Source organism: Cupressus sempervirens, chromosome 3, assembly GCF_028749045.1.
Source record: "Cupressus sempervirens isolate cs-2001-9-10 chromosome 3, ASM2874904v1, whole genome shotgun sequence".
In the NCBI taxonomy this organism is placed as follows: Eukaryota; Viridiplantae; Streptophyta; class Pinopsida; order Cupressales; family Cupressaceae; genus Cupressus; species Cupressus sempervirens.
The window spans coordinates 110575667-110592163 of NC_143120.1; the positions used below are offsets into that span (position 1 = coordinate 110575667).

Sequence of the window (16497 nt, forward strand, 5' to 3'; positions counted from 1 at the left end):
TTCTCTTTGCATTGTGAAGTTTTATTTGGTCTTTAATTTGAGTTTCCAGGTATTCTAACATTATCATAAAAGGGCATGGATTTTGGCATTGATGGAAACCCTATCAAGGTTATCTTACCTCCTGAGGGATTGAAGTTTTTGTGTCCATGACAATGTTGACCTCTTCATATGTTTGCATCCCTCTCCTCAATCATACTCTTCCTCTTTCTCCCCCTCCTTGTGGAGGGTAGTGAAATCTCCTGCATCCACATAGACCCATAGATGTAGTTAGACCATAACTTAAACCGTTTCAGAACATACCTATTAAAACATAAGATCACATGTTTATTTAAATAAAAATCCATTATTTTCAATGTAACTTATCCAGGTGTTGCATTCACAAAGCTTTATATACTTTCATCACATCTTTGTTATGTGAAAAGTAAATTGAGAATGTTTAATGAAAGGGGTGCCGCATTATCTTCTAATTAATGCATATCCTCATATGAACCATATGTGAACCATTTATGGTGAAAACACTGGTTGGCTCGTATTTTTGGTGGTCATATGTCAGCAAGGTTTATTGTCTGACATTTCACTGTTTTTGGCAATTCTCAAATTCTATAGCTGCTTGTTCCTTTAATTTTGGTGACTGTTCCTTGATTTTCAAATTCACAATGCACAAGAGAGAAAGGCCACAGGGTCCTTAGCCACCTTAACTGGGAGGCATCTCTCAGAGCATACAGTGTGCACTGACTGAATTTCAAAACCCTCGGTCTAGAGTGTCAATTTAATTTATTCCACAACAAAAAATCGCCTCTGATTTCATTGTAATGTCTGTAATTTTTATTCTGGGCCCATGTGATCTATTACTGATTGGGGACTACATCTAGCTTTTTCTCCATCAGTTGGCTATACAACAAGATTGAGTGAAATCAACACTAGTAACTATTTGAGTTGAATTCATTATCCTTTTAGTGAATCAATACTGATAACTATTTGAATTAATTCATCATCCATTTAAGTCATTCTGCACATATCTACATTTGGTTCTTGTGAACACTCCTTATGGGACTGCAAGCTTGTCCTTCCACCACCCCTCGTGGGACTCTTGGGCTGCTCATATCTGAGTCAGATTGCCATCCGCGTGACTGGGTTCAACTTTATTTTGTTGACATTCCCTGAACTGCTGGTTCATTTATTATTTACACTACCATACACTTATGCTGGCATATTGTATCCATTGCAGTGTCATCTGTAGGACTGTTGATTCATTATCTATGCTGACATGTATATTATTCATTCTTGCTGCTATACTGATCAGAACTGTTGGGAAAATATTTCCATAGTTACGGCCATCCTCTGGAGGACTGTTGGTCACGAAACTTCACAATAAAATCTCTGGTCAAAGCCAAAATCCCAAAATGGTGCTCGGTTATCATTTTTTTTCCACATATGATTATATAAATAATTTTTTTCAATTGCCTCAACATACGCTGGAGTCAACCTAACACATGCAAATGTATCTTTAGTCAAGACTGACCCTATCATGCAGCAACACCCATCTTTCTTAGTCGCTAGTGCTTGATTCCAGAAGTGCTCAGAATCCGCTGAAAATTGACTGTGGGCTTTGTGACTTCTTGAGTTAATTTCCAGTATCCATTCTCTGTTCTGACAGGTGTCTTGAACCTATTTTTCAGTTTTTATTCTTTAGTTTCAAGTTCCAGTTTCTATCTGTTGTACTTGCTGTTATAAATCAGGTTAGAGTGTTTCAAGTTTGAACATCATTAGTAATCTGTTTTGTTTCTGTTGTATGTACAATAGAGAGAAAGTTGAACTCTCTCTTAAGTGAACACTTTAGGTTAAGCATTAGTTCTAATTTTCATTCCTTTGGTTACCCATCATTCAACATTTCCACCTCTGAAAATCAATATAAAAAAGCAACCTAAATCTTCTTCTTTCTTTCTTTATTTTTCCCTTCCAAATTAGGTAGAGAACCAAATAGATTACAAAAACCAACCCCAAAAAAATTGTTTAATTTTTATGGATAAGGTAAAATATATTGATGTACAAGTCTAGTACATACAGGTGATAAATGCATCATCATGGCTCTCAATATAAAGTGCCATGCTTAAACTTTCTGTGGATTTTGATATGGGGTTTGGCCTAATGAATCAACTGTTTTGGCATTGTTTGTGTAGTTTCACATGTTGCCTATATAGGATACTGTGACTATCTCTTATAGTTTCTCTGTTGTAGTATTCATCATGTCCAAGGTATTTTGAACTACCTGGCTTCTGATTTTCAGCCAACATGTTAGTAGTTTGCAATTTTATATCATTACGAGTCTTGTCCTCAAAAACAGCAGAACGTTCCTTTTAATCCCACCAAACAGGGCGTGCAATTAAAATAAGGTGCATTGCTCTGTTTATTTAATGATATGCATAGCAATATATTTGGTATCTTGCAAGTGGGGTGGACCCTGGCTAAGGACAACAAAAATTATAAATAGATCAACTTCATGAATTTTATGATGCATGAAATATCAATTAAAATTGAGAGTTGATTGTCTTGAGTTTGAGTTTGATGTTTTCCATTGGTTTTATTTCATAACAGCACTTTTATTATTATTTTTTCTGAATGACAGGAGGATATCTTAACACAATAAAGAGAACTGTGAAGTACCTTTGCCCCCCTGATCTTATTCCTCCATATATTGACGTGGACTTGAGTGAGCTGGATATTGGCCAAAAGATACTAATGCACGATCTTAAAGTCCATCCTTTTTTAAAGCTAATTCAACAAGATGGAAGTGCACCTGTATGTAAAATAATGGGATCAAGGTATAAGGCGCTAAAATCGTGATCCTAAGCTGGATTGTAGCTTGTTGGTTTGCATCTGCTGGAGCTATCATTAGAGTTAGTTGTGTAGATGATAGTAACCCCCTACCAAGCAAAATATCATTTGGGAAGTGACAATTATATTTATATCCATGGATACAATGTCAGCAAAATTCTATTTTCCCCTAAACTAACTTATCTGAAATCAAGCATGACTTTTTGAGCATCTAGACAATTAATGGTCCCAATCTAGGGTTTCACACATTTTACAATTCGCTCACAGGGTACAGTTTTTTGTCACATTCAAACCAGGCCAGCTATAATTTGTTTGAATTTGTATTCACAAGTTACTTTTCGAAGGCCAAAATATTATTTTCCCCTTTTTTTTCAGCTTTTTTGTAATAATCAAACCAGGCTGGCTATAATTTTCTTGAATTTGTATTCGTAAGATGCTTTTTAAAGGTCAAAATTTTATTTTCCAGTTTATAAAGCAGGTAATTTAATGGGTTATGAGAGATTTCTTGGGTTTGTAAGCTGCTAGTTTCTAATATTTTAAATGCAAGGAAACCATCTTTACAATGTTGTTGAAATGGCACTGCAATTGAAGTAAACAATTCTATTTCAACATCTTGGAATCCTCAATTATTTTAAAGATTTTTTCAAAATTATAGAGAACAATTGACTTTTGCTAACTTGGATTTAATTCTACGTTTTGTATAATAATACAAAGTTAGCATGCATCATGATAAATACAGTGCTCATTATTGCATAGAATATACTACTCGCTCCTATAAAAGAGATCTCAAAAAAAAATCTACAGCTGAAAGTGGGACAAGTCCAGGATGTTAAATTTATGAACCAAAGTATAAGAATGCAATAATGAACTGAAACTAAAAATGCACAACACCGGAACAAAAATGTTTATCCTGGGAAAAACCTTTCTTTTGAGGGAAACAACTCAGCCCACAAATGATGATTCCTTTATTTAGATCTTCAAACACAGAAAACAAAACCACTTGCTTATGATTGAATAATATCCCAGTCAATCAGTAAGCATTATATAATAACTCAGTTAATCAATAAGCATTATTTGAGTTTTCTTCAAATTACTGTTTCTAAGAATAAGAGATTTAGGAAAATGATACTCAGAGCACATCACAGTGTATATGCGAATTGAATATATATTGATCAAAAGATATCTGTGCAAGACTAACCAATATGAGAATACACTCAAGCTGCCCATGGCTGACAAACAATCAGGCAGCTCTGGGGATGCGCACAAATTCTCAGCTCCAGATATGCACACAACTAGGTTGCTCGCTCAGCATAAGAAACCAAAAATCTAACAATACGAAGAATGATGGAATTCCTGTACTTTTTGTCTTCTTCCCAATAGCAGTAGATGGCAACAGATGCAAAAGAGACATACTCAAATGTGAATTGGTGAGCGTTAGAAAAATTGTTCAGTGCAACTTAGGAAAGAGCTGATGCCATTAAGAGCATTATTGATATGTACATCAAATCTGTTCACTGCAGAATATCAACTGTCATCATGCTAGATGCCCAGCTGGATGCCAAGTCGGAAGTGATTCAGCAACACAAGGTAATGACGCCAAAGACATTCAAAAGTGATGCCAAAAACATAACTCTTCGAGCGGACAATATAAATGAAGAACTTGATTATCACAAGGAACCAATCACAAAAATAATTATCATTTGGACAAAGACGCCACCAGTAGAGAAACACATGACAAACAACAGAGGTCCGGAGATCTCTTATGCTGCTACCATCTTCAACACTCCCATTTAGCAAGTGAGAGGTCTTTAATATGTCATCACATGACAAAACCATATAGCTGGAACCAAAAAGAATGTCAACAAAAATCTCATCACAAATTTTCTCAATATAAAATTGTTATCTCAGCATAACATTCACCATAGTTACTCCCAGCGGTGAAACAAAAAAGTAGAAAGCGAAGCCATGGAATCTCATACATGACCTCCACCTTGGCCACTACCAGAGCATGGATCCACCATAGCTCCCAGAGGGTGGAACAAGGAATTTCACCTCGAACTTCTTTGACAGAGAAGAATGCACTAAAAGGATTTCACTTCAAACTTCTCTCGTAAAGAAGAACTCATTAACAAGAGATTGCACCTCGAACCTTTTCATCAGACACAGAACTCATTAACAATATGCATAATATTACTGTAGCTGAGACTCTCTCAGCAAGAGCATCATTCTGCATAATACTAAGCTTATTTCGAAAGTAATTGAACTTCAGTCTAGAAATTGACTTGGTGAGAGTGTCTGCTATTTGCTCCTTTGTAGAAATATACTCGAGCTCAACTGCTTTCTTTAGAACCATATCTCTTAAAGTTAAGTAATGATATTTTATTTTGACACATTTAGTTCTATCATGGAAAACAAGATTAGCCAAAAGTTTGACACAACTTTGATTATAACAAAGAACCATTGTAGGTTCCTAAGGCTGCCCAAGTAATCTTGTAAGCAATTTGCGAAGTCACACAACTCTTCTTGCAGACACACAAGCTGCAACATATTCTGCTTTAGCTGTACTCTGTAATGCATGATTGTTTGTTGCTGTACCAAGAAATCATAGCTGAACTTAGGCTGAAACAACATCCTGAAGTGTTCTTGTCAAACATGAAATCTGTCCAGTTCGACTCAGACTATCCAGTAAGTTCACCTCCACACAAAAGGATATTTTAAACTATATCCCACTATACCATTAACATATCTCAGTATGCTTTTGGCTGCTTCAAGATGAATGTCTTAGTTCACACATGAACTCACTTAAGTGTTAACAACGTAATATACATTAGGACTTGTATTAATCAAATACAATAAAGAACCAATTAATTGCTGGTATACGGGAGGATCAAGTAAATATGAAGTGGCTGCAACTTCATGTAACTTTTTCAGATTAGTTTCCATAAGGTTCACCATACATTTACACTCTTAACATACTGAATAAATCTTCAAAATTTCAATAACATATTTTCCTTGATTCAATATAATTTCGTTCGGTCTTTGCCACTCCTCAAGCCCAAAGAAGTAGGGTTAAGGGACGAAGATCTTTCATTTCAAATTTAGAAGCTAACTCCTTACATTTCATAACGAGGTCATCATCACCAATGAGAAGCATATCATCAACATAAAGTAGGAAGATCAACACTTTATCATTACTTACTTTGAAATGTGAATGGGGATCAACATCAATTTTTAGAAAGCCAGGCTCAAAGATAATGATCAATTATCTCATACCAAGTATGAGAAGCTTGTTTAAGGCCATGCAAAGACTTTTTTCAGTCTACAGGCATGTGACTCCTTATCATGAATCACAAAGCCCTATGGTTGTTCAATGTATTCTTCCTCTTCAATTATCCTCTTCAATTATGCCACTCATCAAGTCCAAAGAAGTAGGGTTAAGGGACGAAGATCTTTCATTTCAAATTTAGAAGCTAACTCCTTACATTTCATAACGAGGTCATCATCACCAGTGAGAAACATATCATCAACATAAAGTAGGAAGATCAACACTTTATCATTACTTACTTTGAAATGTGAATGTGGATCAACATCATTTTTTAGAAAGCCAGGCTCAAAGATAATGATCAATTATCTCATACCAAGTATGAGAAGCTTGTTTAAGGCCATGCAAATACTTTTTTCAGTCTACACGCATGTGACTCCTTATCATGAATAACAAAACCCTATGGTTGTTCAATGTATTCTTCCTCTTCAATTATGCCATTCAGGAATGTTGTTTTCACACCCATTTGATGAAGTTTCAAACGCTTATTTGTTACAACTATAATGGTTTTGATAGAAGTGTAATGTGCTACAGGTGCAAAAGTCTTTTCATAGTATATGCTTTCCTTTTGTGAAAAAAGTCTAGCTATAAATCTACCTTTATATATTTTTACACTCCCATTAGCTGCATGTTTAATTTTGAATAACCACTTAGAAGAAACAACATGTTTACCTTTGGGCCTAAGAATAATGTTCCACACATCATTTTTATGATGGATTGATATTCCTTCAACACGACATCCTTCCTCACTTGTTGATTTGAAGCATCTTCAAAACAACAAGGCTCAGATGCCAGAATGTGACTCATGAAAGCTACATATCTTGTAAACTTATGAGGTCTTTTTCTCTCTTTAAAAGTGTCATGAGGGGTTGCAATTTTTAAAGCCGCTTTATAGTATGCCTAGCCCACAATGGTCTCTTCTTATTAGCTAAAATATTATTTGGACGAATAGAAGTATTTATAGGATCAATTGGATCAACAAGATCGATAAAGTCTTTTAAAAATTTAAAAAAACATAAACTTAAAACACAACACAAAAACTTTATCATGGGAAAACCCCCCCTCTTGAGGGAAACAATCTAGCTTGCAAAAGATTATTCTCTTATTCAAATCTTTGAACACATAAAGCAAAACCACTTGCATGTGATTGAATAATGTTTCACTCAATTAATAAGCATTATTTGAATTTTCTTCAAATAATTGTCAGCCTCTTAAGAATAACATGGTTACAAAAATGATACGCTAAACACACCACAATCTAAATCTTGATGGCAATATCAGAATTTGACTTCTTGTGGAAAATATCTCCTACTCATCAATCTATATATAGTTACAATATATATCAATCTTTGTAATACTAAAAAATACATAAATATATTGAAGCTGCTTGTGATAGACAAACAATCAAGGAGCTCTTGATGTACACACAAGCACTGAACTCCTGATATGCATACAAGCACACAACTTGTAAAATTTGGCAGGTATGGCTGCATGGATCTATCTACAGAAAAAGAAGAAAAATAAATAAAACAGAGCTGATGAACAATGGAATTTTATTAATCATTGATAGTATTAGGATCATGCTTTATACAAATCAAACCACTGCTTAAACAAGAATTGTGGATTGCATGTTTTAATAAATTTGGTCAGCAAAATTGAGACTTACCTATACCGACTACTTGATTAACTTCATGCTAACAAAGTATGCAAAATACATGCACCTTAAATCATGGTATTAACAAATGGTTAATACCTCTAACACAACTAGGTAACTCCCTCAACATAAGAAGCCAAAAAACATGACAATACAATAATGATCAAAATGTTGCACTTTTTGTCTTCTTCCCAATAACAATCAGATGACAACAAATGCAAAAGAGACATACATGAATGTGAATTGGCTAGGGCTACCAAAAATGTTCACAACAAATTGAAACTTTTGCCTAACTATGAATATTATTAGCAATCTTTAAATTAACGTATATGATCAAACTGAAAAGTAAACATAACCATACCACAATGCAACTCATAACAGCATTATTTTTAAACAAGGGAAACCTAAGCCAAGGGAAAACCCCAATGGGGATGCTACCCACAAAATGATCTACTAATCAAAAGTATATTGTGAAAGATATTGACATTGTTAGGAGTCTATTACATGAATATAGTGTATCTATCCTTGTTAGAGGACTAGGTTCTATTGGAAGTCTCAACCCTGTTAGGAGTTGATATTACAATACAAAGAGCAAGTTGAGCCCATTGCCCAAACATGCTTATACAACAATATAATATGTATGCAAAGGTGTGTAAACAAAAACCTTTATGACTGTGTTGATATCTGCAATTTCTAATTTGTCCTTTGAGTTCCACTTCACAAAAATATACATTTATTATCTTTGCACTTCTCTAGCATCAAATTTGCACCCTTTACAATCATATAGTGCGCCAAAATTAACATTATAACATTATATTATAATGCCACACTTTATTACAAACACAAAATTCTTCCTTTATTTCAAAAACTTTAATGCTGATGGCCTTGTTGCTTGATACTTTGCTAAATCTTTTTCCATGCACAGGTTAACATCTAGGATGTCATCCGAACTTTGTTAAGTCATTATTTTGATAAACTAAAACAATCCCTTAACCAACATGCCTCTATTCTACCTTTTATTCAGTTCTGTTTGTTTGACCTATACTTGGTTAAATGGCTATAGCTCGAGCTATATGAAAAAATATTCTTAAGCGTTTTCAAACATGTGCTCTATACTATACATACTATCTCTATCTAAGAGCACATGTGCTCAAGTGTTTTCAGTGAAGTGCACCAAAACAATCTTTGTGACTATTCATGGTTTCCCTTCATGTCACTTAGACAAATTTCTAAGTTATAGTTTACAAAACTACATAGTATGTTTTGCCCTCTTCATACAAGGTATACATTGCCATAAATGACAACCCTAGGTCATCTTCTTAGCCAAATTGCCAACAATCTCCCCTTTTGGCATTGATGGCAACATATGGAAAAATTAGCTAAGTGTCAACATCTTCAAAATTTGTGGTCTTGTGAAAATTTCAAAATTGTGGATCACATTCAAAAGTTATACCATCTTATATACTACACTCCCCCTTGATTATATTTATTTAACTTATAGATCCCTCTATATACTATTATGAAAATAGATTATACTTACAATTTTTTTGTCCAACACTCCCCCTTTGACATCAATAACAAATGTGAGTAAAAACAATGGTATATACATGTCAAAATTTTTCTTCTACGTTGATGTCTTCAAGCTGATTGGGTGGATAGAAAAGTGATGCTATTTGCAAAATTCTTTTTCAAGCTGGCAAATTCCTTGTCCCATGCATCTTTTACTACATTAGCTATGCTTATTAAGGCACACTGTCCATAATATGCTACCTCTGCTAATTGAAGGTCGAAACAAGAAAAGATAGAATATGATTATTTTTCTTCGAGGCAAATATCCAACAATTTCTTCACAATGTTGAGCTTCAGTGTGTGATTTTCCCTCAATAATGAGAATCTTTTTATGATTCTTTCTTTCTTGAGCTCAAGGGTCCTCTACTTATCATTGATCTAACCAATTTTTTATTTAATGTCCAGATTGCTTTCCTTTGGATCCTTTAATTTATTCACAACTTTCTCCAACTCATTTGCTTTATCTTCAATGCCCTTGGAGATCTCTTTTGGGTACTTGTGTGCAAGAGCACACTTTGCATAGAGGTCCTTTTCTTTTGATTGCACACTTCTTATTTCTTTGATTCATATATCTAATGCAGTAAGATCATTTGTGATATTACCACATACTATGTCAAACAAGTTTGCATCATGCTCAATCTTCGCCTTTGAATTTGTTGCCTCTTCAAGTGTAGCATAATGGTTGTCAAATGCCTTTATAACCTTCTCAGTTCTCTTCTAATGTTTTTCTCATTTATTTGCGCTAATGAAGGTAAAGTGCTTTGCAATTTCTCAATAGAAATCTCTAATAGATTTTGTGCATTCTTGCACAACTTTCCTGATTCTTTAGCGATCTTTCCAATTGAGAATGTTGACAATTGAATATAGTTTTGTATGTTTGTACTTCCTTCAAACATACTTGTTGTATCTTGTGGAAAATTTGAGAAATTTTCTTTTAAGGGTGACTCTAAAGCACTTTTAGGTGTCGTCTCTACTGTTGTGCAATATTGCTATATGTTTTTCCTTATTGATTCCATCCTTTTGCTAAGATCTCTGTTCAATTGGCATCTGCGACGCCTATATATCCATATGACCTTGCCTTTCTTGCTCCTCTTCTCTCTTTTCTTCTTCCTTCTCTGCATGTGGTGTGGAACTAGTTTCCATACTCTCAATAGTTGGTGTTACTGTTGTCAAACTTGGTTGTGGCCAAGTTAGAGATGGTCCTTGAATTGATTGATCATTGCACTAAATATTTTTCTCAATTTCAATGTTCTTTTCCTTACCATCTTTCTCATCCTTATCATCAGTGTTGGAGTAATCTACAATATTTTTGGTAACCAGATTGCCAACAATGAAATCTTGTTGTATTACAAATGGATTCTTAGATGTGCTAGCAAAGGGGTCCTCACTAGTATCAATTGTGATTGTTTCTCCCCCTATCACCATACTGTCATCTTGTTCATCTGGTGCATCATTGGTGTCCATAACTATGTTATCTAATTGTATTGTTGAAAGAGTGTCATCCATTGTTTTCATTACTTTCACAACTACTTTTTCTATTTCTTTTGTCACGTTCTCATATAGGCCTCCCATAATTTGTATATATTTTGTCTTCTCTCTCAATAAAGTCTCCAATTTTTTCTTGATAACTTCAAGTTAATTTTCATTTTCTATAATACAAAGTTTTTGTATGACATTCTCTCTTATCTTCTTTTCCTCTTCTTTTTCTCTCTTCTGCTTTACTTTCAATCTCTCATAAAATTTATTTGGTATGTTTCCATGCAAGTGTAAGAATAGTTGTTTAAAATCTATCATATAGCTAATCATTGCATTTTCAGTAAAGGATCTTACAAATCATAATATTTTTTTAATTGTGTCAAGTTCCCATCCTTATGATCATCTAGTTCATTCTACCTATCTCTGGTTTCCAACTTCTCTTTTTCTTTTAACCTCCCTGTTCTTGTTGAGGTTTAGCTTGAGGGTCTACCAATGGTGGAGATATGCGTCCTCTCATTTTCTTTGTTGGCGTCTCTTCCTTTTCCTATGATTTATCCTTTTTTCTAACATTAGTCGCTATTAATTTTGGTTTCTTTCTAGGACCTAGTCCTGTTGCCATTTCTTTAATCCTCTTTGACCTTTTAGTAGCTACCTCCTCTTTTTCTTTCTTGATTGTATCCTTAAGTGTTAGTACTATTTTAGTTGAAGTCGTTGAAGACTTTCTTGTAGAAGGTGTAGGTTGATCAATAATTCTAACCTCTTTTACAAGCTGATTTGTTGTAGCTAAATGTGTTGCAAGTGTAGTTGGTGCTAGTGAAACTGCAAGTGGTGTGTTTGATGAAGGATCCATAAACAATGCTTGAATTAATAAAATGTTACTTTGTCCACTTGCTTTCATCTCTAATGCTATATGCTTAGCTTCTACATATTCCTCCTTGGACATTTGAGTGCCCTTAAACATTTTCTCTACTACTTTGTCCACTTTCTTCTTTGTTGCTTTAGATATCAGTAGCTTCTATACTTCTACCTATCTTTCTTCTGTTGTACGCCATCTATCATTGCCATCATCCATATCAGATTCGAAAATTTCTTTTTCATATCCATCTATCATATCTTTTGTAACTTCATAACCTAAAGGTTCAATGAACATCACTCTAGGCTCTACAACCTCCATGTAATTTTTGTTTGTCTCCATCATGAAACATATTTCTTCTTTGTATTTTTCTATTGCAATCTTAAGTAACCTCACTCTCTTCTTCATCTCTGACTGAAATGCTTTCATCATATTAATTATACATGTGGTCATGTATTCCTCTGAATATTTTTTGAAGTGGTGGCTTACTAACTCCATAGTGCACTTGTCAAATTTCCAATTAGATTGAGACATGTTAGAACATCTCTTCAAAACATGAAAGAATAGATAAGTGAGTAGTGATTAAAATATGAAAGTGGCATACTTATTCTTTAATGCCATTTGATTTCCACAATCCATTAGCAATACATCAAAATTATTCTAGAATTTGATTGCGTCTAATTTTTTTAGCATCAATGTTTCAGATCACACACAGTGATCCATCATCAGGATGAAGAGTGCAAGAGAATAGAAAAATTAAGTAGCAGACTTGAGAAAATATAGAGATATAAATAGAATCAAGGAGCATAGTGTTGACATTAGGCATGATAGGTTCAAAAGTCAACCTTAGCTAAGCACTCGTCAGCTACTAAGCATCACATTTGTCTGGAAGATGCTCATATCTTATCCAAGGAGGATAACTATTTCAAAAGGAAACTTAAGGAATCAGTAGAAATCAATGGTCACCCCATCAACCTCAATAGAGATGATGGATGGACCTTAAAACTTTCATGGCTTCCTATGTTAGCTAAGTGCCAATGATCCTAGTCTTGTGCTCTTCCCTCCTCGTTTGTCATTCCTTGCCTCTTTGTTCGTCTTTGCTCCCTTGGTGGTGGTTTTTGGGTTGATGGTTGTGCTTCTCTTTCTCTTGACCAATTTTTAATTTTCTTTGTTGTCTTGCTCTCCCTCTCTAGGTCTCCCTTGTCTTTGTTTCTCTCTCTCTCTCTCTCTCTCTCTCTCTCTACCTAGGCTATCCTTTTTTGGCTTATGCTTTTTCTCCACCTATGCTCCATTTCTTTGATTATTTTGTCGTTTCCTTGCTCTTCAATATATTTATATGTGTCTATGTGTTTGACATTTTATTCATTTATAGATTCGCGTATTTAGATCATTATTATTATTATTTTTATGTTTAGTTATTTATTTTCATTATATTTATATTTAGTTCAATATTTAAAATGTTATTTTTTATTGATTTTTATTTTTTATTTTCTTCATATATATATATATATAAATATAATAATAATAATAATAATTATACATACATACATACATACATATAATGCATCCATATTTATATATATTTTTTATAAAAAATTGCACACAGACACATATATACATATTTGTACACACACACACACACAAAATTTTCATACAAAAATACATATACATACTATGCATACACACTATTCATATATATATATATATATTATGGCATGTTGGTTTTTACTTGTTATTTTTGGTTGTTTTTCTTGGTTTTCTTTTATTTTTATTTTGGCTTGTTCACCTCTTTTTGTTCTTTAGTTATTAGTCTATTTGTCCATTTTTATTTATTTTTAATTGCTTTTCATTTTTTGATTTTCTTTTCTTTGATTTAAGTTTAAACCCATTTCCTTATTTATCTTGTCATCTCCCCTCTTGGTCTTTGTGCCCCCCCTTTTTTCTCTCTTCCTCTATTTATATCTCCATGTTTTCTCCAATCTGCTACTTAATTTTTCTCTTCTCTTGCACTAAAAAATTTAGACACAATCAAATTCCAGAACAATTCTGATGTATAACTTATTCTTCTTTATCCTCTCAAGATTATCAACTAGTAATTGTCTCAAAATCTCACAAAGATTCACTTCTTTCTTGTCTACACACATCTTATAGGTTGCATTGATGAATCTTGCTCACACTTCATCATCTCTAGAAATATATTTCTTTTGATATGCCAAAATCTTACTGATAAACTTTTACATCATTTTAAAAAAATTTTCTTAACATCATTCCTCTTCCATTCCATCATGTTTTTGTGTTTTGTTGTATAGTATTTTTCACATTCTTTTCATTAATGGGAATTATTCCTTTGTTGCTCAGTCTTATCACTTCATAGAATTGGTCACTGGTAATTTCAATAGGTTCATCTCCAATCCGAAATTTGTTGTCATACACAAAGGTCAGAATAATCCTTATCCATTCCTCATTGTCAAATTCATGATGAAATATTTATTGTGCAACCTTAAGTTTCCCTAGGTTCTCAAATCCTTCCTATGATACTTCCTCACATGGATGTGATGCAAAAACATCTTGCACATGCAAAGACACTAGTTCATGACACAAAGTTCTCAGTTCTAGATCTCATGATGGAGTTATCAACCGAACTTCAAATTGAATTGCACATTTTGAAGGTATTGAAGGAAAATTGGGATAAAGCTACGTCTTTAATTTTCCTCAATCATTTTGGTATAACCTTGTAAAGATATGTTTATGGAATTTGTAACAAAAATAAGGGGGAAAATATGGTAGACAAGAGGTGAGTTTGGAATATGTGAACACCAAGGAGTAGATAGCAGACATATTTACTAAGGCTTTACCTAAGGATGCATTTATGTATCTAAGAGGTAAACTAGGGGTTATTCCCTTATTTGATGCTCACTAGAGAAAAATATAGTGAAGCATCAACCAAGTCCCATTGAAGATCTATCAAGTTGATGCAGATTGCCACACTTCAAGTTTGAAATACAAAGCATATTGCATATGAATCAATACAAAAGGTACATAATAACTTCAAAGTTTTTATCTTTTTGCATTTGATGTCAAAGAGGGAGAGTTTAGTGTCAACAAGAGAGAGTTGATGTCAAAGAAAAAGAGGGAGAGTTTTGTATCTAAGAAGGAAAATATGTAGATGATGGAATGTACAACAAAGAGGGAGGAGATGACTAAAGTACACAATAGAGTGTTGACTAATGTAAGAAGGAGAATTCATTTAGATGTAGTTGAGACAAATCAAAGTAGAATCACAAAGGGAATTTGTATGGATGAGAATTAGAATAAAATTAAGGATATTATCTCATTGCTCATACTTTTATCAGTTTATGTTGAAATGTTGTGTTTCCATCAATGCTAAAGAGAGAGTTTGTTGGAAATAATTCTTCAAATGTATTTTGTCATTGATGTTACAAAAATGCTAGTATTAACCAAGAAATGAAGAGTTTTCAGTATTAACCTTGCATATTTGAGTATTGATTGAGAAGTCAAATAAAGAAGAACTTTCAGTGTTAACCAAGCAGTTGGTTAATGAAGGATATCCTACTTGCAGTATTAACTGAGTGGTCGGGCATCAAAGGACTCATAATATTAACCAAGTGTTCAATCTTAGTATTGATTGAGTGACAACATAATGCAATTGTCAAATAATTAATTGTTTGATGTTGACTATTTGGATGTTTATTGATTATTTGGAAGGGTATTCAAGCCAACTTGTCCTAGATCATGATTAATAAGAAAGGTCCAGTTGTAAGGATAAGATGTAAAACAAAATGGAATATGAAATAAGATGAATATGTGAGCGAAAGAAAAGGTAGAGAAGGAAAGTGTGGAAGATAAGCTACAAAGAACATCTAATCAGTAAGGATCCATAGATCAAGCCAGAATCAAGATCTAAACCTAGAAATATAGTTGCTTCATAAATTAGGTCAAATTGTTATTACCTTCTAACCATTGTAGAAGTAAAGACATATCTTAATAGAGTTAACTTAATAATCATATAGTAAATCCTCTTACAAGGTGACATTTCAAGATTTAAGTGTTTGAAGACCTTTGACCAAGCCACTCCTAATAGGGTGATCTAAATCCTCTAACAAGGTCGTACTTAACAATATGTTTTGTAACCTTTAATAGGGTTGGCTCCTAATAGGGCTCACTTCAAAAGAGTGAAAATTATTGTGACCAGTTGTGTGGTGGTTTTCCCAAATTGGGTTTCCACGTTAAATATCATTTCCATTTATGTTCATGTTATTTAGTTCATGCTTTATGTTTCTACAAATAAGTTACTAAAGGTTAAAATAGATTAATATTCACAAGATTGCTTTGTTTTGATTAAGTAAAAATAGGTTTTGAAAGGACTTGAAACCTTGTACAAAGGGACAAGAAAGATATAACAATGAGAATCTTAAAACAACCGTGGAGAACCAGCTATCAAACTAGAGGGACACACTAATGTTCCCAACAAGAGGGCAAACAACCCAAGAAAATACAGACCATCAAGATTTACATTTTGGTCCATTCTTTCGAGAGCGTAAAGCTATATCAAATGAAGGTTTAGAGAATTTTCTTTTTTTTCCCTTTAACTGAAGTCCAACCATCCTTTGCCTTCCCCATAGCTTTCTGCTAATCCCCACAAACCCACAAAACCTCCGCAGTAGAAGAGTCCACAACATTTTTTTGGAAAGAGTCAACAACAGAAGGGACAATGACAAAATTATGACTCAAAGTTGCCAAATGGTCTGGAACTATAGAGTCAACAGG

At 33.7% G+C, this 16497-nt stretch overlaps 1 protein-coding gene across 1 annotated transcript in view; it reads left to right on the forward strand.

Annotated features, from left to right (window-relative positions):
• The window catches only part of LOC149565026 (uncharacterized), a 43861-nt gene extending 40652 nt beyond the window's left edge, over positions 1–3209 (forward strand). The window contains exon 3 of the mRNA XM_089818571.1: positions 2627–3209. Coding sequence (XP_089674697.1) covers positions 2627–2844 — 218 coding nt within the window. The 3' untranslated portion in view covers positions 2845–3209. The remainder of the gene's footprint in view (positions 1–2626) is intronic.
• The last annotated feature ends 13288 nt before the right edge of the window (positions 3210–16497 follow it).